General features: G+C 42.0%; 1 protein-coding gene across 1 annotated transcript in view; it reads right to left on the minus strand.

Annotated features, from left to right (window-relative positions):
* Positions 1-17,375: 17,375 nt before the first annotated feature.
* The window catches only part of sp6 (Sp6 transcription factor), a 5,829-nt gene continuing 565 nt past the window's right edge, over positions 17,376-22,639 (minus strand). The window contains exon 2 of the mRNA XM_053477299.1: positions 17,376-19,178. Within this exon, the coding sequence (XP_053333274.1) occupies positions 18,150-19,046 (897 nt within the window). The 5' untranslated portion in view covers positions 19,047-19,178 and the 3' untranslated portion in view covers positions 17,376-18,149. The remainder of the gene's footprint in view (positions 19,179-22,639) is intronic.

The following is a 22,639-nucleotide window of genomic DNA, read 5'->3' on the forward strand; positions in this document are numbered from 1 at the left end:
TGCGTAAAAAAATTTATTAATGAAAATTAAAAATAATACAACGGGGTAGTGGAAAAAATTGCACCCCGGAAACCACTGCACTGATTGATTGATGGAGAACAAACGCGCTAAATTCACAAGAACGATGGAGACGGACAGAACAGATGTCAGTGATGCAGACACAGCTGGAAGTGAAATGCCAACAAATTCTTATTATCAAACCATCTGGTCATATTTAAGCCACCACTTTGATTTTAAGCACAACAAAGGGAACAGATTTATTATACAAGGTAATTTCACTCTTTCCACGTCTGCCGACAACAGTAGCCGCCCTAGCTACAGCTTCAAGACAAAGCCAATAGCTGGTGCTATTATACTGTAGGGGTGAACCATAGCTGGGAGCCTGTACTTACAGTAACAATTGCTGATGACACGACCGTGGTGGGTCTCATCAGCAAGAACGACGAGTCAGCGTACAGAGAGGAAGTGTAGAGGCTAATGGACTGGTGTAAAGACAACAAGGTCCCGAAGCATTCGGGCACTCACATCCAGACTATGTAACAGTTTTTACCCAAAAGCCATCAACACAAGGGGACTAGACTGATGAACACACACACACACACATCATTCAGACGACCTAAATAACATCAGGACTGAACTGACAAACACACACATGCACAATCACCCTGATTTACAACAATCTTACAAGTTGTTCATACCTACCTACCTGAACTGCTTTTTGCCATATTTGCACAACATTTTAGTTTACTTGCTATTTGCACACAATTTATTGCTGCTACTAAGAAATGTCAAATGTTTACTGTTTCTCTTCTGACTACCTCAATTCATACCTCATCACTAAAAAAATGTAAAACGTACTGTAACGTGTTACGTTGTCATGTTACCTTGTTCTGTAGCTTTTTTTTTTTGCACATTTGCAAATGCACTTTGTTGTCTATTGTTGTCTCTTTTTTGTATATTTTATATTTTTTGTATAGAGATGGATAGCTTTTTAGGATAACTTAAAAATGTAAATCTGTCATATCTGTAAACTAGATCTCTTAGTTAGCTAACTGGTTCCGGTAAAGTGTGTTGTTTTGTTAATTTATGTTGTGGCATGTATGTACAGTACTGTAGCACCTTGGTCCTGGAGGAACGTTGTTTCATTTCACTGTGTACTGAACAGTATATGGTTGGAATGACAATAAAAGCCTACTTGACTTGAGCCTACTTGACAATAGCCCCAGAATAGCTGGTTAGAGAAAAAAACTCGCTTTGTCTGCCATGGTGCCATGTTTTATGCTAAAATTCAGATATATTGCCTTCTAATTATATTTAGATTTTAAACAAAGATATATTTGGTTTGGAGGGGTTCCCCTTTCCTTTTAGTTTTAAAGAAAAACATATAATTGTATCTGTATCTCTGTTGTTCATTTATCACTGTTAATAAGCATTTATTAGTTTCCTTCCTTTACGCTTGTCAGCAAAAATATCTTGTGTTCTCACTTCACTTCTCCTGCAATAGTGATTTATTTACTCACTCATCAGACACAGTGGATGTCTGGAAGGTAAATGTACAATCTCAGAGCTTTAACAGATGATGGATGGTTACTGTTTTTATAATGTTTCATGGCATAGCTATCACAATGAGTGCATTTTGTTTACTACAGCACATTTTCTACATTGGTGAAAGTGGAAATATAGCTTTACCAATGTCATTTAAACATTCAAAAGAATTATTTAAGTTTGTATGGTGTCAAAAGCTGCACTGAGGTCTAGTAACACAAGCATAGTTACACAACCCTGATCAGAGGCCAATAGGATGTCATTTACTACTTTAACGAGTGCTGTCTCTGTACTGTGATGAGGCCTAAATCCTGACTGATACAGTTCATGTATGCCATTTCTATGTAGATATGAGCATAGCTGCTCCGCTACTATCTTTTCCAGAATCTTAGAGATAAAGGGGAGGTTTGATATCGGCCTGTAACTGGACAGCTGACAGGGGTCGAGGTCAGGTTTCTTAATAATCAGTTTAATAACTGCTAATTTAAAAGATTTTGGAACATAACCAATGCTGAGTGAAGAATTAATTATTCTCAACAGGGGTTCTGTTATTGCTGGTACTATCTGTTTAAGAAAATGTGTCGGTACAGGATCTAATATACAGGTTGATGAATTTGCAGAAGAGATGAGTGAAATTAGTTCATTCTCTTCAAGGGGAGTAAAGTATTCTAGGTTCTGGTCTGACATGGCTAGATTAACATCTGCATCAATTACATTGTTCGGTTTCAAAACCTCAATTTAATGCCTAATATTTACAATTTTATTATTAAAAAAGTCCATGAAGTCCTCACTATTGCATGATGTTGTTGTGGAGATTTCTGCAGTGATCTTTTTTCTGGTTAAATTGGCTACAGCATTAAATAAAAATCTAGGATTATTTTTGTTATTTTCTATAAGAGTGGAGAGATATGTTGATCTAGCTACACTAAGAGCTTTTCTATAGTTCAGGATGCTCTCCTTCCATGCTATTTGAAATACTAACAATTTGACGCCATTTGCGTTCTAATTTCCGAGCGGTCTGTTTTAAAGTGCGCGTGTGATCGTTATACCAGGGAGCAAGTTTCTTATCTCTAATAATTTTTCTTTTAACTGGAGCTACATTATCTAAGGTATAGCGAAATGTCGACTCTAAATATTCAGTCGCCTGATCGAGTTCTGTGGGGTCAGACGGTAATCTAAACAAAGTTGGTAACTCTGGGAAATTACTGATAAAACTCTGTGTGGTAGCTGATGTAAATGTACGTTTAATAGGGTAGCGCGGCGCTGTGTGTATGTTATTACTATGACACACTTTAATTGAGACAAGACAGTGATCTGAGATAACTTCAGACTGTGGAATTGTGAATAAATTTCTTATACTTAATCCAAATAATATTATTAAATCTAAAGTGTGACCTGCTTTATGAGTGGGTCCTACTACACACTGATTTACTCCTACCGAGTCCAGTATAGACATAAATGCTGTTCTCAGAGGGTCTTCTGGGTTTTTAAAATGAATATTAAAATCTCCAGCAATTAACACTTTGTCTACAGAAACGACTAGGTTTGAGAGGAAATCTGCAAATTCACAGAGAAATTCAGAGTACGGCCCTGGAGGTCTGTAAATGATGATTAGCAGGATCGACTGAGCCGACTTAAAATAATCAGATTATCATTGTGAATAACTGCGACGCCTCCTCCTCTACCAGTTAGCCGAGGCTGGTGTATGTAGCTGTATCCAGGAGGACTAGCTTCATTTAGAGCTACATACTCGTCCTGTTTAATCCAGGTTTCAGTTAAACAGAGTATATCAAACTCCTGGTCTGTGATAATTTCATTAACTATAACTGCTTTAGATGCGAGAGATCTAATATTTAACAGTCCTAGCTTCTGATCAGAGGTGCCGGCTGCGCATTCAGTCTGATCCGAGTTTGTGGTCTTTATGTTAATTAAATTACTAAAACAGACTTTCTGAGTCTTTCTAAATTTGATTTTAGCTCGGGGAACAGACACAGTCTCAATAGAGTGAACCCTGAGTGACGACTCTATGCAGCTAGCAGACGGTTGGTTTAGCCCAGTAGTTCTCAAACATTTTCTGTCATTCCCCACTTAAGAGGGTGGGCAAATTTTCAAGCCCCACTTGTCAACAAAATGATAACGAAGTGTACTATTTATTCAAATATCAATTTCTAAACCGATAAGATCAAATAACACCAAGTTCAAAACAGATAAAATACACGTGCAATTGGTATTAGTGTCTTCCTACTTTGTTGGGTCTCGTGCTGTCTGCTGCCAGCGGTTTAAGACACAAAACACACATGGGTCTCTCTTCTGCCCCACCATCCCCACCATGAATCCAAGTGCAACATAGGCTTCATCATGTTTTCCTTTCGGCTAGGTTTTTGGTCGATTAGGCTGATGATGCTGAATCACCTGCTTTTTTGTGGTCCATGTAACAAATGTATCCATTGATGTTATTATGCTTACTACATACAGTACGCTACTGACCAGGTGGTGTTAGCTCTAAAATGCCCAAGTCACGGATTGCCCCCCCTACATAATCTCTTTCAAATAATATATTAAAACATAAATTCATAGGTTTATGGTTTACAAATTACAAATTATAACAAATGAATTTAATTATTAAAAAGCAATATCAAAAATGTATAGGGGAAAATATATAAATTATATATTTTTTTCATATACAACATGTGTATTTTTATATTGCTTATTTTATAATAAAATTGTTTCCTGTAATTTTTCACCACAAACAATATTTATTTAGCGCAATTTGTGATAAATAATTTGTTATTTGTACATTGACAAACACTTGCAAAATAAATAATTTTGGGGGATTTGTATTAATCGTCTCGACGGCTGTCACGTGCCTAGGGTTAATTATAATAGTAATAATATATTTTATAATAATAAACCTTTAAATGTATGTCCTAATATAATAATTGATAGAGATTATGTAGGGGGGCAATCCGTGGCAGGGGGGCACTTTAGCGCATAACACCGGTTTGTGACGGCGGTAAAGTAAGTTTGATATTCGCATCTCCGAATTCAAAAGCTGCGTAAATAAACCCGCAAATAAGATACCCAGATATATTGCCTCTTTACAATGTCTTTAAGCTACATCCGCTTTAAATTATACATGTTTAAAAGCATAAACACCATTATTCTCTACGATGCAACAAATGATTTAGGGATCATCGCAAAATGCCGCAAACCAACAAAAAGCGTAGAACGATATTGATCTTCCCTTCTGTTCAGCGCCTGAAGGATCAAAAAGCAACTTTGTTACCACACTGGAAACTAGAAATGCCAGACTAGTACTGCCTGATAAAATAGTAATTTTTAACAAAAATACAGAAACATCAGCATACACACTGGAATAAATGAAATGACATATATAATACTGAATGTTTCCTTATATATTGTTCCTCTGCAATTAACATGCTGACGTTAAACCGTTATTGTTGCACTATGGTTCCACTTTTTCTCTGATGTTATTTTAATTTACTTGTATTAATGATCCATTTCTTTGCGTGTGATTGTTTAGTTTCGAGTGTCTGATCTTTATTGTCAATAAAGAAAAGCATGAATTAGAATAGGTACTTTCCTATTATTTTCCACTAATTCCCTCCCGTTCATGGCGCCCCACCTGTCATATCTGTATTCCCCACTAGTGGGGCGCGCCCCACACTTTGAGAACCACTGGTTTAGCCTGTCTGTCTGCTCCCTGGCCTGGGCTCTGGATTGTCACCGATTAACTAGGCCTCTTCTGAGACTATGAGCTATACTACAGGAAATGAGAGCAGCACCTTCCCGAGTGGGTTCCCGCCCTAACAGGCCAGTTTTGCCCTCAAAGGTCTTCCAATTATCTATGAAGCCCACATTATTTTTTAGAGCACCACCTGGACATCCAGCGGTTCAGCGACATAACCTGCTGTAAGTTATGTCACCACGTCTCATTGGGATCGGACCAGAGCAAATTACGTCATCAGACATCGCCTTCGCTAATTTAAACACCTCTATAAAGTTATTCTTACTAACCTCTGACTGACGAAGGCGTATATCATTAGCTCCAGCATGTACTACTATCTTTGAGAACCCATGCTGTCTTAGAGCAAATGCAGAGGCATGCTTCAGTGGGCTAGCCTTAGCATTAGCTTTGGCTGAACGAGTATGCCACCGAGTCGTCACCCACTCGTCCCGCTGTGAGGTCTCTAATGCCGGAGTCGGGGGCCTCCGGCTGCGGCACCCAGATTTTTCGCTATGGAAATAACACTCATTTCGCGCTCTCTAACCCCCTCTAAAGTCTGGACGCTGGTGCTCCTCTAATGCTAATCTCTTCTAACGTTAATACACACCTATCACAAATAAAGTTATCACTAATGATGAACCTGCACTCTACATACTGAACAAGCTGAATATTAGACATGATAATGTACCTGTGTCAGAGTTTTTATTGTTTGGTGGATGGATTCTGCTTGTTGTTCTTAGACGAAGAGATACGGGCGTTCTCCGGAAAAGCACAAAAACAGAAAAAGGCAAAAGTCCAGTAGTATTAGAATGCAAAAACTAGTTATTATTATTTTGTATAAACAGAAAAGCTGTATAATTTAAACGCTGATACACCCGAGGAACTTTTGTGGTAACAATAAAAAAACAGGAAGCTACGTCACAGGACAACACCTGTGTGTACTGTGTTTTGTTACAGTATGTTGTGTTGCAGTGGGTGGTGTGTTGTGTTACAGTGTGTTGCAGTGGGTGGTGTGTTGTGTTACAGTGGGTGGTGTGTTGTGTTACAGTGTGTTGCAGTGGGTGGTGTGGTGTGTTACAGTGTGTTGCAGTGGGTGGTGTGTTGTGTTACAGTGTGTTGCAGTGGGTGGTGTGTTGTGTTACAGTGTGTTGCAGTGGGTGGTGTGTTGTGTTGCAGTGGGTGGTGTGTTGTGTTACAGTGTGTTGCAGTGGGTGGTGTGTTGTGTTGCAGTGGGTGGTGTGTTGTGTTGCAGTGAGTGGTGTGTTGTGTTACAGTGTGTTGCAGTGGGTGGTGTGTTGTGTTACAGTGTGTTGTGTTACAGTGTGTTGTGTTACAGTGTGTTGTGTTACAGTGTGTTGCAGTGGGTGGTGTGTTGTGTTACAGTGTGTTGCAGTGGGTGGTGTGTTGTGTTACAGTGTGTTGCAGTGGGTGGTGTGTTGTGTTACAGTGTGTTGCAGTGGGTGGTGTGTTGTGTTACAGTGGGTGGTGTGTTGTGTTGCAGTGTGTTGCAGTGGGTGGTGTGTTGTGTTGCAGTGTGTTGCAGTGGGTGGTGTGTTGTGTTGCAGTGTGTTGCAGTGGGTGGTGTGTTGTGTTGCAGTGTGTTGCAGTGGGTGGTGTGTTGTGTTACAGTGTGTTGCAGTGGGTGGTGTGTTGTGTTACAGTGGGTGGTGTGTTGTGTTACAGTGTGTTGCAGTGGGTGGTGTGTTGTGTTGCAGTAGGTGGTGTGTTGTGTTGCAGTGGGTGGTGTGTTGTGTTGCAGTGTGTTGCAGTGGGTGGTGTGTTGTGTTGCAGTGGGTGGTGTGTTGTGTTACAGTGTGTTGCAGTGGGTGGTGTGTTCTGTTACAGTGTGTTGTTTTACAGTGTGTTGTGTTACAGTGTGTTGCAGTGGGTGGTGTGTTGTGTTACAGTGTGTTGCAGTGGGTGGTGGGTTGTGTTGCAGTGGGTGGTGTGTTGTGTTACAGTGTGTTGCAGTGGGTGGTGTGTTGTGTTGCAGTGGGTGGTGTGTTGTGTTACAGTGTGTTGCAGTGGGTGGTGTGTTGTGTTACAGTGTGTTGTGTTACAGTGTGTTGCAGTGGGTGGTGTGTTGTGTTACAGTGTGTGTGGACTGGTGTTGTTTTAAGGTGTGTTGCAGTGTGTGGTTGTGTGTGAGAGTGTGAGGTCACTTTGCTGCTCCATTATCAGTAAAGATCTGAGAGAATATTCCAGAAGCAGCCCTGACTCTACCTCCACCGTCCTTCACCCATCAGCTCATAATTTTTTGGATTGGGAATGGATCCATCACTTCTCCTTTTACACTTACACAGAACTTCTAGCACTGCTCTACTGCGCCCACCATCTCACCACCGAGACTCTTCTCTATTATGGCCACTAGGTTGTAGTGTCTGCACATCTGAGGCACTGTCTCTCACTAAAGTATCACCTTTTCCTAAAGTACTAATGATCAGTTTGTAACAAAATGTGCTGCACACGTGCTTTTCAAATTTTTTTTGCAAAACCTATAGGATTGGGCACAGGTGAAATGACAACTTCCATAACAGAGAGAGAGAGTTATTTCAAGTTGAATGATCCACAGTGAATTCATTTAACTGTTTTTGCTCATTTATTTACATTTAATCTGTTAAAACTTCAGCCCTTTTTATATTTTCCCTGAGGTGGATATTTAGAAAAAAAAAGTTTCGCCTTCCAAGGCAACACATGATGGAGCTTCTTGACCTGCTCAGACCTGCACTTGCCAGGCCAACGCGTCGTACTTAGGCTCTACGTCCCGATGTCCAGCTGCTCGCTGCTTTTTGTTTAAAATATGTTTCATTGATCATTAGCTATTATCCATAACTGGATGGACTTTTCTTTTGACACGTTTTATTTTATGATGAAATTTGATTTAGTTAAATGAGAAAATAAACATAGGAGTTTCAAATCCTGCATCCTTTCATTTTTCTGAGTGATGTAATGTGTAATACCACTATATCACCTACAGTATGCGGTTTGACTCGCTGTAAGATGCGGTGTTATACCCCTATATCACCTATGCGGTCTCGCGCTGTGGCCGTAAGTAGGGTTCATCATGATTCAGAGCGAGTTTTTGCGCTGTAATTATGTTTCCATCTTTCTGTGTGAAAAATTAAACGTTTAATTAACCGCGTAATGTTAAAGGAATGTCGCGGGCAATCGCGGCAGCTCACGGTGCCTAACATCGCATCTCACCGTGAGTCAAGCTTCATACTGTAGGTGAGATAGGGGTATTAGGCACTGTGAGCCGCCTCTAGTGCCTGCCCGACGTTCCGCGAAGATCTGCAAGGTCCACGAGCTTCCGCATGTTAAACATGTTTATTTTATTTTATTTTGGGTGGTAAGATGGAAACGTAACCGCGGCACCAAAACTCGCTGAATCATGATGGCTTACAGCCACCGCGCGAAACCATGTAGGTGAGATACTGTAGGGGTATTAACTTCCACTCTGTCATCTCATCGTATCCAACCACTGACATGCTTCACATTGTTTCTGAAGATGGTGAAGAGTGTTTGTCAGCTGTTTGTCAATCAACTATGATTGTATACCCGGTTAGTTTCACCGCCACTACAGGTTACATGAAAATATGAGCGACAGTTTGGTGATTTCATTTATATATTTGTCTATTGAGTGAGATCCAAGATGGCGCCGAGTATGGCTGCCTCGTCGCGAGCTCCCTCAAGCAATAGTGGTTTTTGGTATCTAATTCTATTTTTATTTTATTTTATTACTAGTAACACGTTATGTCTTTTTGTTTACGACCGCCAAACATTACTGGATATAAGAGCAGGACTTTCTTACCGTTTTCCGGAGTTCAAGTTTTGGAACACAGATCCTCCATTCACAAATCCCCCATTCATCTCGTCCGAGACGCCTTTGTCCTGGATCCCTGGAACCTGCAAACGCCGGCGTAGAGGTAGAAGATCCGGCGTTTTGGTTCGACTGAGACGACGCAGTAACAGACCACCGCTCCCCAGCTTATTATTAGCAAACGTACAGTCTCTGGAGAACAAGCTTTGTGAACTTCGGGCACGAATCTCCTTCCAGCGGGAGACGCGGGACTGCTGCGTGATCTGCCTTACAGAAACCTGGTTGTCGGACAAGATACCGGACTCCGCGATTCAGCTACCAGGATTCACCGTGCACCGCGCAGACAGGTCGCGGGAGCTAACTGGGAAAAGCAAAGGCGGCGGCGTGTGCTTCATGATCAACAACTCCTGGTGTGATTATGCAAACGTGCACCCGATAAAGTCCTTTTGCTCACCGGACCTGGAGTTTCTGATGCTTATGTGCCGTCCATTCTGGCTACCGAGGGAATTTTCAGCAGTCATTATTACGGCTGTTTATATTCCCCCACAAGCCGACACTGACCGAGCACACGGGGAACTGTACAGCGCGATCAGCAGTCAGGAAACCGCGCACCCAGAGGCAGTGTTTATTACGACTGGAGACTTTAACAAAGCCAACTTAAGGAAAGTTTTACCAAAACTCCATCAACACATTCAGTTCAACACACGAGGAGAGCGGCTGCTCGACCACTGTTACACTTCCTTCCGGAATGCGTACAAAGCCCTCCCCCGCGCCCCTTTCGGCCAATCAGATCATCGCTCTATTCTGCTTCTGCCTGCCTATAGGCAGAAGCTGAAACAGGAAGCTCCAACCCTAAGGGCGGTGCACTGTTGGTCGGACCAATCAGATTCTATGTTACAGGACTGTTTTGATCACGTGGACTGGGAAATGTTTCGAATAGCTGCAGACAGCATTGATGAATACGCAGACTCAGTCTGTGGATTTATCAGGAAATGTGTTGATGACGTTGTTCCATCCAAAACAGTAAAAATTTATCCAAACCAGAAACCATGGATAAACAGTGATGTTCGCATGGCACTGGCAGCACGGAACTCTGCCTTTGCCTCTGCTAACACATTGGAATATAAACACGCCACCTATCAACTTCGGAAGACTATTAAGTCTGCGAAACGTGAGTACAGGGACAAAGTGGAACAACAATTTGATGATCCTAGAAGAATGTGGCAGGGACTGAATACAATTATGGACTTCAGAGAGAAAACCAGCACACCGCAGACCACGGCCTCTATGTGTGAGGATCTAAACGTATTTTACGCTAGATTCGACACAGGAAACAACACGAGACTGCCCAGCGAACGCATCATGGATGACGTAAGTGCGCACACAGTGTCTGAAGAGGATGTAAGGAAGTGCTTCAGACAGGTAAACGCACGCAAAGCCGCTGGTCCTGACGGAATCCCCAGCCGTGTCCTTAAATCATGCGCGGCTCAGCTGGCTGGAGTGTTCATGAACATCTTCTACCTCTCCCTCTCTCTGTCTGTAGTCCCAGCCTGCTTCAAGATGGCCACCATTGTCCCTGTACCCAAATCCTCCACCATCACATCCCTGAACGACTGGCGACCAGTAGCCCTGACCCCCATCGTGAGCAAATGCTTCGAAAGGCTGGTCAGGAACTTCATCTGCTCTGCGCTGCCGGACTCACTGGACCCTCTACAATTTGCATACCGCCACAACAGGTCCACTGATGACGCCATAGCCCTGACTCTACATACTGCCCTCACCCACCTGGAGAAAAAAGATACGTATGTGAGAATGCTGCTAGTAGATTATAGCTCTGCATTCAACACCATCGTTCCCTCAAAGCTGGACAGGAAAGTACAAGATCTAGGATTGAGCAGCTCTCTCTGCAGCTGGGTTCTCAACTTCCTGTCCGACAGACGCCAGATAGTCAGACTGGGCAGTATCACCTCATCCCCCGTCACAATGAACATGGGTGCTCCGCAAGGGTGTGTACTGAGTCCTCTACTGTACTCACTCTACACATACGACTGCATGGCCACTAGCAGCTCCAACATCGTTGTGAAGTTTGCGGACGACACAACAGTGGTGGGTCTTATCACCAACGGTGATGAGACGGCATACAGGGATGAGGTCAGTGCCCTGACACATTGGTGCCAGGAGAATCATCTCTCCCTCAATGTCGGAAAGACCAAAGAGCTGATAGTGGACTTCCGGAGGTGTAGGGGTGCACATTCCCCCATCATCATCAACAGCGCTGCTGTGGAGAGAGTGAGCAGCTTCCGCTTCCTGGGTGTCCAAATACTGTAGCAGAGGATCTCACATGGTCAGTTCATACTGACAAAACAGTGAAGAAGGCACAGCAGCGACTCTTCTTCCTCAGGAGACTAAAAAGATTTGGCATGAGCCCCCGCATACTTAGGTCCTTCTACCGCTGTGCCATCGAGAGCATCCTCGCTGGATCCATCACGACCTGGTACGGCAACAGCACCGCCTACAACCGCAAAGCTCTGCAGAGAGTGGTGCGGTGTTCCGAAAGGATAATTGGAGGTGAGCTTCCCTCCCTCCAGGACATCTACAGGAAGCGGTGCCTGAGGAAAGCGAGGAGGATCATCAAAGACTCCAGTCACCCCAGTAACCACCTATTTAAACTGCTCCCGTCAGGCAGGAGGTATAGAAGCATCCGGTCCCGAACCAGCAGGCTGAGGGACAGCTTCTAACATCAGGCCATCAGATTACTGAACACTGACCAATAGGTCTCCACTTGTCATTTTCACAATGTCACTTTACAGTCACTAAGCCACTTTATGCACTCCACACTGCACATAATTGCCTTTTTGCACAACACAATTGCCTTTGTGCACTCCACACTGCACATAATTGCCTTTTTGCACAACAATCATTGCGATCATTCCTTATACATTATACACAAGTAAACACTCCCACAATCGTGTGTGTATGGGTATATACATGTATGCATATGTGCGTATGTGCATATGTAGATATATGTATATATATGTATGTGTATATATATACATAGACGTGTATATGTGTGTATACTCTGTATGTGTAGATGTGTATACTTATGCTCACTTTTTTTTTTTTTTTTTTTTATAACACTTGCACTATATTTTGCTTCTGTATTATCCATATGTATATTTATTCTTATAATTGTACACCACTATTGCTTGTGTAGCTTGCACATAAGAATTTCACTCACGTGTACGGTACCAGTGTACCAGTACGTGATGTGACAATAAAAGCGACTTGACTTGACTTGACTTGATTATCCCATGCTATTGATAAGTTAACCCATGTCGAAATAAACGCTATTAAAAGAATTTAATGCAATGTTTAATTTGCATAGAAAGTGCCGTCTTTCTTAACACCGTCATGCAAAAGGAGTCAAAAATCGATTCCTAAGCCACCGATGTCAGCTAATTCAGGACCTTCACTGTAGACAGCGCCTTGTAACGTCGGACGTAAGAGGCAGCGACTTAAGAAGACTCCTATGGGACAGTTCGAGAAATACACTAAGAAAAGTTGTCACTTAACGTAAGATATATCTTAAGAGTCTTCTTAGTGCGCGAATAGTGTGCGTTATCGAGAAACCAGGCCCTGGTCATTTTAGCTCATATCTCACTTTGGCAACTGTCATACATGATGCGCTCATATTTTCTATTATCAAGGCAATAACTAAGAACTAACTAAAAAAAAAGCAAAAATCTTATGTGTGAACACATGAAATTGGTATCACATGTAATTGGCATGTTATGGAATTTAACTATAGTTATACACATTTTAGAATTTCTGTCGCACTTCATTATCTGCTAATGACCCGAGGCAGGACACGCCCACACGCCAATCACACGGAAATCAGTCCGGCTAATTTACATAATAGGCCACGCCCCGGACACCGGCATGAAAAACACACACACAAAGACAGGCTTGAGTTTACACCAGTGGTTCTCAAACATTTTCTGTCATTCCCCACTTAAGGGGGTGGGCGAATTTTCAAGCCCCACGGCCAAGTGTACTATTTATTGAAATATCAATTTCTAAGCCAATAAGATCAAATAACACCAAGTTCAAAACAGATAAAATACACGAGCAATTGTTATAACAGACTTACTTTGTCACTTATCTAGAGCTTTCTTTCAAAAAAGTTAAGTGGCTTATTAACGTGACTGGGGTGTGTGGTCTTTAAGTGTCTTCCTACTTTGTCTCATGCTGTCTGCTGCCAGCGGTTTAAGACACAAAACACACACGTGTCTCTCCTCTGCCTCCATCCCCACCATGAATCCAAGCGCAACATATAGGCTTCATCATGTTTTCCTTTTGGCTGGATTTTTGGTTGATTAGGCTGATGATGCTGAATCACCTGCTTTTTTGTGGTCCATGTAACAAATGTATCTATTGATGTTATTATGCTCACTACATACAGTACGCTACTGTGTTATGGTCTAAAATGCCCCCGACCTAGGCCACGGATTGCCCACTTAAATACATAGGTTTATGGTTTACAAATTACAAATCATAACAAATGAATTTAATTATAAAGTAAGCAATATAAAAAAAGGTTGTATAGGGGGCAAAATATATAAATTATATATTTTTTCATATACCACATGTATATTTTTATATTGCTTATTTTATAATAAAAATCATTTTCTGTAATTTTTCACCACAAACAATATTTATTTAGTGTAATTTGTGATAAATAATTTGTTATTTGTACATTGACAAACCCCTGCAAAATAAATGTGCCATAAAATAATCATTTTGGGGGATTTGTATTAATCGTCTCGACGAGTGTCACGTGCCTAGTGTTAATTATAATAGTAAAAATATATTTGATAATAATAAACCTTTGAATGCATGTCCTAATATAATACTTCATAGAGATTATGTAGGGGGGGGCAATCCGTAACAGGGGGGCATTTTAGCGCATAACACCTGTTTGTGTCCGCGGTAAAGTTAGTTTGATATTCACATCTCCGAATTCAATAGCTGTGTAAATAAACCCACAAATAAGATACATACATATATTTCCTCTCTACATTGTCTTTAAGCTACATCCGCCTTAAATTATACATGTTTAAAAGCAACGGCGCAACGAATGATTTAGGGATCATCGCAAAAAGCCGCACAGCAACAAAAAGCGTAGAACGATATTGATCTTCCCTTCTGTTCAGCGCCTGAAGGATCAAAAAGCAACTTTGTTGCCGCACTGGAAACTAGAAATGCCAGACTAGTACTGCCTGATAAAATATAAATGTTTAACAAAAATACAGAAACATCAGCATACACATAGGAATAAATGAAATGACATATATAATACAGAATGTTTTCTTATATATTGTTCCTCTGGAATTAACATGCCGACGTTAAACCGTTATTGTTGCACTATGGTTCCACTTTTTCTCTGATGTTATTTTAATTTACTTGTATTAATGATCCATTTCTTTGTGTGTCATTATTTAGTTTCGAGTGTCCGATAAAGAAAATAAAGATTAAATAAATCAATCAAGAAAAGCATGAATTAGAATAGGTACTTTCCTATTATTTTCCACTAATTCCCTCCCGTTCATTGCCCCCCACCTGTCATGTCTGTATTCACCACTAGTGGGGCGCCACACACTTTAAGAACCACTAGGTTACACACAGATTCAGTTTTCTGCACATTTGGAAGATGACACGCGCTACTACACATCCAAGGAAACTCTTCAGAATGTTCTGGAAAGTGGGAGGAGTTTACATTTACCTCAGAAGAAGACTGTGTGGCTCTGACGACGAACGGGAGCATTTTGAAGAGAATCCAGGAGGACACACTGGGTAAGTTATTAAGTCTTATATAACTCTTATTCTGATAATATTAAACTAATATTAGTAAATATTTTCCTCACTTCAGCTAGCTCTTGTCAGCTTGTGTGACACATTGGCTTTCAATGCCATTTACATAGTTTAGGTAAATCATGCTAACATGCTGCCTTTCTGTATGTAGCACAAACATGATATTTCCCGGTGGCTAAGCTAATGCCTTATGAAGTTTACAGATGTTTATAAATGTTCTAATGTATTTCCCCTTGTTTTGGATAGCTTTAGATTATGGTTGATAATATGTATTTGGCTCCGTTTTGACGAATGATTTGTTCTGTTCAACCGAACTGTTTTCCATCTTTCTGCTAATGCCTTATGGAGTTTACAGATGTTTATAAACGTTTTAATAAATAATCATTTATTATTATTATACTGTCTTATTATTTTTGTCTTTTCTAGATGCTACATTGAAGAAGTGGCCGGCAGCCACCCGAGGGCAGACAGGCACATCTATCAATTCGAAGCTCACGAAGCTGAGAAGGTCCTCAAGATATATATATGTTTTCTTCCTGAGTTTTTTGGCTTATTTTTGTTCTTTTACTATATTTTTGTTCTTTTACTATTTGATTGTTCTTAAGAAAATAAAAAAAATTAAATTTCTACATTTTGGGCTTTTATTTATGTTGTCTAACAGCTATGGATTTTAATAATTTTACTAATATCTAGGTAAAAATATAGGTGCATATATGCACATAGGTACATGTATGCACCTATATGTTTACCTAGATTTTAGTAATGCATACATATATACGTGAATACATGTACCTATATAGGTAGATATATATGTACACATATATGTACGCATATATGTACATATAATATAGGAAAACGGCCAATTTTATATATGTCACATATATTAAAAACCTATATCAAACCTATATTAAAACATATATTTATATAGTTTTTTTCCGTGTGGGACACACACACACACACACACACGTGAGGAAAGGAAGTGAGGAGACATGATGAAGGACATGAGAGACACTTTAGCTCGTCAGGACTCCTGCTGGAGTGTTAGCCGTTTTATTGGGTTGTGCTTTGACATAACGTGTCAGATGTTATTCCTCATAAGGTGTGTGTTTCCACAGAGAGAGGTTTATCAGAGACAGCACGTCATCGAACACACAGCTTTCCTTTAAACCTTTAATAACGTGTGGGATAAATCACAGAATTTCATCTTTTAAGGGTTTAGTTTTCAGTATACTGACATGAAACACTCACAGAGGAGGTGCACATACTTTCTGTGATAATGAAAACAGTGGAATTGAATTATTTTATTATTAATGAACACAATGACACGATGTGGTGAGATTTTATTCCAGCTAATTGTTTTACACAAGATCTGTACCAATAGAACTGTGGTTATACTGTATGTGGTCGTATGTGGTCATATGCGGGTGTATAAGGGCGGACCAGAAGTCTGGATCCATCAGGATCGTTCCTTTTGTGAAATTTCTGACCCAAAACTGATGAAACCAAACACCTGAAACTAACACCGCTCTACTTTGCTCTTCAGGCTGATCTGAAGTCAGGAGTCTGTGAGAACCGGCCCAGAACATTTACAGGACTGAAGGATGAGGAACTCATCTCAGTGTGGAACATCATCAGATCTGATCCATTAAGAAACACTTAAGGTTTCTGTATTCAGAGTTAAAACAAGTTCCCCTCAATCTGATTTCTACTTTTAATAAAGAGTTTTGATGGATCCAGACTTGTATAGATGTTACATCCACACTACTGTACTTAACCCCCAACACAAAGTAAGTTCCATTCCTGAAACTTTTCTCAACATTGAATTTAATTTTGTATGAAGAGATGAGAGGGGGTCAAGACTTTTGCACAGTAAGTTGATGAATTGATGAAAGCAGGTGTGTTTGGAGAATTTCAGTTTCCTTTCAGCATTCTACAATAAAGTTCAGATCAAATATGAGGGAACATCAGTGAGAATGAAACTACAACACTCTGCAACTTTACACATTAAACCTGATCAAATTAATCTTAATTAATCTTTTAATGATAATTAACAGTGTGACGTGTTTTTGTTCACGTCCTCTAATGATGAACCCTCTGGTGAGGGCAAGTGAACAAGTTAATGACAAAAACAACACTAAACCACTAATCCGTTATTATTAATGTTATTATTATTGTTATTATTATTGTTATTATTATTATTATTATGAGATATTAACGTGTATACGTGTCTGTGTGAGTCTCTGTTTACTAATAAATTATACTTAGAAATAAAAACATTAAATATGAAAATCCGACATGTTGAGTTTGAAACATTGCTCTTCACCTCATTACTAAGTTTATTAAGTTCTACGTGTGTGTGTGTGTGTGTGCGCGGAGTGCGTGTGTGTGTGTGTGTGTGTGTGTGTGTGTGCACTAATGCACTAATGTAAACAGTCTCAACTCTAATAGCTGCATTAAATTTACCAGCGCTACGTGTTATGCTAACGCTGCTAACGTCACATCACGTGCTCGGTCTTGACCTCTAATGTTGTCACTCATGTCACATGAGCGATGCAGTCTGTTAGCCTTTTTATGCTAACAGCATTGCTAACATCACTATTACTAACCTAACTAACACTAACTGCAGTAGTAATTTCCGGTGCTAACCAGCTAATGCTAACAGTGCTATCATCACTATTAGTCATCCTGTAGGCTAATGCATCCATGCTAACCCCTAAACTAGTTATTGATATGATCCAGATATAAACAGTGGTAATTGTTTGTGTTAATGCTAACTGCATTAATGCTAAAACACCTTAGTGAATGCTATTCAGTGCTAATCAGTTAATGCTAACTGTTCTAACTATATATCAATCAGTTTTTAGTTTTAATTAACAGCATTAACTCCACCATTAATAAGTAAAAAAAAAAAAGTGCTGGCTAATGCTAACTGCGCTAGCTCATTACACAGTGTTGTACTGGTATTGGTGATGTTAGCATAGATAGTGCATCTAATGCTAATGCTTCAACTGATTAACAGCCTAATGTTAATGATGCTAGGGTCAATATTAATCAGTGATATTCAGTGCTAATTAATGCTAACAATGCTAACAGTGCTGTGACCAGCAAGTTGAAGTTTAACAGTAGCTTCAGGGCTAAAGCAGTGTTCTCTTGGTGGTGTTTGGTTTAGGTGCTGTTCGCTGGTGTCTCCTCTCCACTGCTTTCGCTCTTCAGACGCAGACCCTGTGTCGCCGCCCCGGTGGTGGGTCCAGAGGTCAGGGCTCCGTCACTGATAGAGGCAGGTGAGGTGCTTTCCGTGCCTCCCTGGTCCTCATGAACACGCATGTGCTTGGTCAGGTGGTCTGAGCGCATAAAGACACGTGGACAAACGCTGCAGCTGAAGCGCTTGGCGCCGGTGTGCGTCTGCAGGTGGCGCTGCAGCTCATCAGAACGCGTGAAGCGTTTCCCACAGAACAGCCAGTTGCAGACGAAGGGCCGGTCGCCGCTGTGCCAGCGAAGGTGAGCTTTCAGGTGTGACGTTTTCACGTAGGCCTTCCCACAGCCCGGGATGTGGCAGTTGTGCAGGTGTTTACGCTTGTTGGCGTCGTCATTGTCGTTGCTCGTTCCTAGCGACTCTGCGTTCAGACAGTTGGGACAACGGCAAGCCGTCTGACCCGGAGCTCTGGTTCCAGATCGGCGCTGAGATTTGGGACGGGCCGACCCGCTCGTTCCCTCCTGCGACTCCTCCAGGGAAAAGGAGGCGGCATGATGCGGCGTGTTCAGCATGTCCGGGGCCAGGGGCTCCATTTTAAAGCCATCAGGGGGGTAAAGTGGCCCAGCATGGGGTGAGGAGGGCAGGCAACACATCTGAGCCTCAGGGTTGTAGGTGCTGACGCCTGGCTGCAGACCCATGGACCCGCCCTGAGCCATGGCCCCGCCCCCGACTCCTAGCGCTGCCGACCCCTGCAGGTCCATCCAGCTCCCTGCGGCTCCACTGTGCAGATCCCACCAACCAGACATGCCTACATCCTCCGGGCCTCCGGGTGGCGCCGCACGCAGCCAGGGCTCGTACGGGTGTGCCATGGAAAGCGTGTGTATGTGTGTGTGTGTGTGGTTTTCTGTGAGAGAGGTGAGTTAGGATGTTCAGGAAGTCTGCAGTCTGATGTTTAGCACTTTGCAGATCCACACATCTGGATGTCCTCGAATAAAAGAGATCTGTAGAAGAAATAAAAGAACACATTAAATAAAACATCAAAGGGTTCTCGGGTGTGATCCTGCAGCAGTTACACTAGTGTGTCTTCATGTTTACATGCACTAACACACATCCTGTGTCTCTGTCTCTCTCTCACACACACACACACACACACACACACACACACTCACACTTGCTGACAGCCGCATCCAGCTCTGGAATTCATGCCATAGTGCTGAAGTCTTTGAGTCCCCCTCCCCATCAAAACACACACACACACACACACACACACACACATAGTGAAGAAAGACATAAAAAACATGTCTGGACATGGCTCTCACACACACACAAACATACATCTAAACTGCCAGGTACTTCCCACAAACTGGAGGAAGAGCTGTATTTATCGTGTGTGTGTGTGTGTGTGTGTGTGTGTTTAGACATAAATTACAATAATACTCTTCCATATACAAAAACAAACGAAAGCTTCATACTATTTTGAACATGTAAATGTGTGTGTGTGTGTGTGTGTGTGTGTGTTAGGAGGAGCATTTTACTGCAGGTAGGTAGATTCCAGCTGTGAAGATCCGCTGACAGCTGTAGCACCGCCCATTACCAAGAGAGACACTGTGTGTGTGTGTGTGTGTGTGTGTGTGTGTGTGTATGTGTGTGTATGAGAGAGAGAGAGAGATTTATAAAGCAAACAGGTTTAACTGTCTGCCAGACAGACGTACAAATGAATCCTGGCAACATGCCATTACCACACACACACACACACACACACACACACACACACATTCTGTCATTGCTCAGACCGTACACACATAAACAACGAATGCATCTATGTTTCCTGTGAGACTGTATTCCTGTGTGTGTGTGTGTGTGTGTGTGTGTGTGTGTGAGCTTGGGAATTAGTGATCACTCACAGCACAAATGCAGCCACTTAATCTGTTTAAGACAGAACACCACGGGAGATCCTGTACACACAGGAACACACACACTGAGGCAGCACTCAGGGTGTGTGTGTGTGACAGAGAGATTCAGGTGTATGGACTCAGTAAGACCCGTAAACAGAGAGGAGACGTAGTGGGGCCAGTGTGTGTGTGTGTGTGTGAGAGAGAGAGATGGACGACTCTTTCACCGCCCTGAAATGTCGGAGATGCAAAGGAGAGAATGAATCAACGCCACGCAGATCTCCAAACATGTACATATGTCCAAAAGTATGTGCACCCCGACCATCACACCTGTGTGTGCTGATGTGTTGAGTGTCCTGCTCCAGATTTGTTCCTCTGCGTTAGCGAGCTCGGGAATGGCGAGGCTCCGGTTGACCCCAGAGCCGGCGGTTCGGTCGGGACACCCGAGTGCTTCCACTCCAACACACTCTCAACACACCGCCGGCTCTGTGGATCTCACAGTGGTGCTGGAGCGGGCTTTGGTTCTCAGTGCATGGAGGTGTGATGGTCAGGGTGCACAAACTTTTGATCATATAGTGGATAGTGTTACGTCTTAGAGACAACACACTAAAATTATTTTATGTTACAAAAACGGAGCAAAGCATGACTACAAGCATTCACTACACACACACACACACACACACACACACACACACACACACTGCTGGGTTTAAAGTGGATCTTTTAGTCTTAAACCAACAGAGAAATCAGCCACAAGAGTTGTTTATTTATCGTTGCTTATTTAGATGCTAATTGGAGCAGATCCTAAGACAGTTATGGAAACGTCTAAACACACACACACACACACACACACACACACACACACACACACAGATAATCTTACACTCTGCTGAAGAACCACAGTGACGTTTATATATAAATCCCTCTGGTATTAGATCAGACGCCGTAAACACAGAACTGATTATTATTAATAAGGTTTAGTTTATCATGAGGATTAAACTGAAAATAAAAGCCTTAAAACTCTGAATAATTACTGACTGAACGGTTCCAGTCACAGTTTACGTACACTAGATCCTGGAGCGTGTGTGTGTGTGTGTGTGGGAGCGTATCACACACACTGCTGTGCAGTGAGTGAAGGACCAGGAGATGGGAGATCTTCACCTGCGACACACTTCAGCACTCCACACGTCCACTCGCTGACTCTGCTGCGTCCGAGCCGATATGATGACGCCCGCGGCCTTCCGCCAGCAACTGACACACCACCAGTCAGTCGCGTCTGACACACACACGTAAACATGTACCATCAGTCAGTAGCATCTAACATATAGGAGACAACGTCTATGGATGTGACTCGCACGTGACTCGCAGTCGTTGGCGTCTGTCATCAGTCACTAGACACACGGACGATGACGTCTACGGTCGGTCAGTAGCTCCCGACATGCAGACGGTCTCATGGGCGAACAGTGTCATTTACGGTCTGTTTGTAGCGTCTGGCACACGGCCTGTAGCGTCTGAAGTCAGTCGGTCGGGTCTGGAACACGGACGGTGACGTCGTTGGTCAGTCGGTAGCGTCTGGCATGCAGACAGTGACGTCTATAATCAGTAGACATACATTTATTAAAACCTATACACTGGAAAAGTCTACTGTACTCAGATTGTTCAAGTCATCACTCCGCAGTGTGTGTGTGTGTGTGTGTGTGTGTGTGTGTGTGTTTTCAATGAGACACTGTTATTACTTCTCCACTCTAAATCCTCCTCTCTTTACTGTGTACTGTAACACACTCCAGTGACAAAAACACTAAAGTATTAAAATAATAATAATAATAATTCTATATAACGTTAATATTTAACTTTTCATAAAGCTGAGATGTTAAGACTAAAGTTACAGTAATCTAACACTGGACAGCTCGGAAGCTTAAAGACTGGATTCTGTAGTTTAGTTTAAATGTGTTTGTGACACAACAGGATGTTATAAAGTAAACACTGAACATCTCCATAAGAGTCGAATGTGTTTCATCTGGCGCTGGGAACAGATCCTAACAGTGTGTGTGTGTGTGTGTGTGTGTGTGTGTGTGTGTGTGTGTGTACATTTATTATTCTTATAGATGATCAGACATCAGAAAAACAAAGTAAACATGACGTGAGAGTAGGAGTGAAGTGTTTCGTAAACACCTCGACACGTCACAGCGTCTTCTGGTTAAAGATCAATAAAAATAAAAATATGATTCTAAACTAAACTACTGAACAAATATGTCAGAGACAACAGACAGAACAAGACCAAAGACTTTATCACCTGTCCTAACCTTAGCGTCCACCTCAGGCTCATTTTAATTCCTTTTGGTTTCGTACACACACACACACACACACACACACACTGTAATAAACCTGGAGCAGTGTGGTGGAGATCACCAGCCTCATGGTGACGGTGGTCAGAAGAAGCGCTTCCTCATCACACCGTCGGTTTAGACCAGTTTCAGCTGGCACAGGTTGGCACAGCAGGATTCACCGAAGCCCAGGACCAGAGTACAGACCAGGACAGACCAGGACAGACCAGTACGGACCAGTACAGA

The sequence above is a fragment of the Clarias gariepinus genome, chromosome 18 (assembly GCF_024256425.1).
Source record: "Clarias gariepinus isolate MV-2021 ecotype Netherlands chromosome 18, CGAR_prim_01v2, whole genome shotgun sequence".
NCBI lineage: Eukaryota > Metazoa > Chordata > Actinopteri > Siluriformes > Clariidae > Clarias > Clarias gariepinus.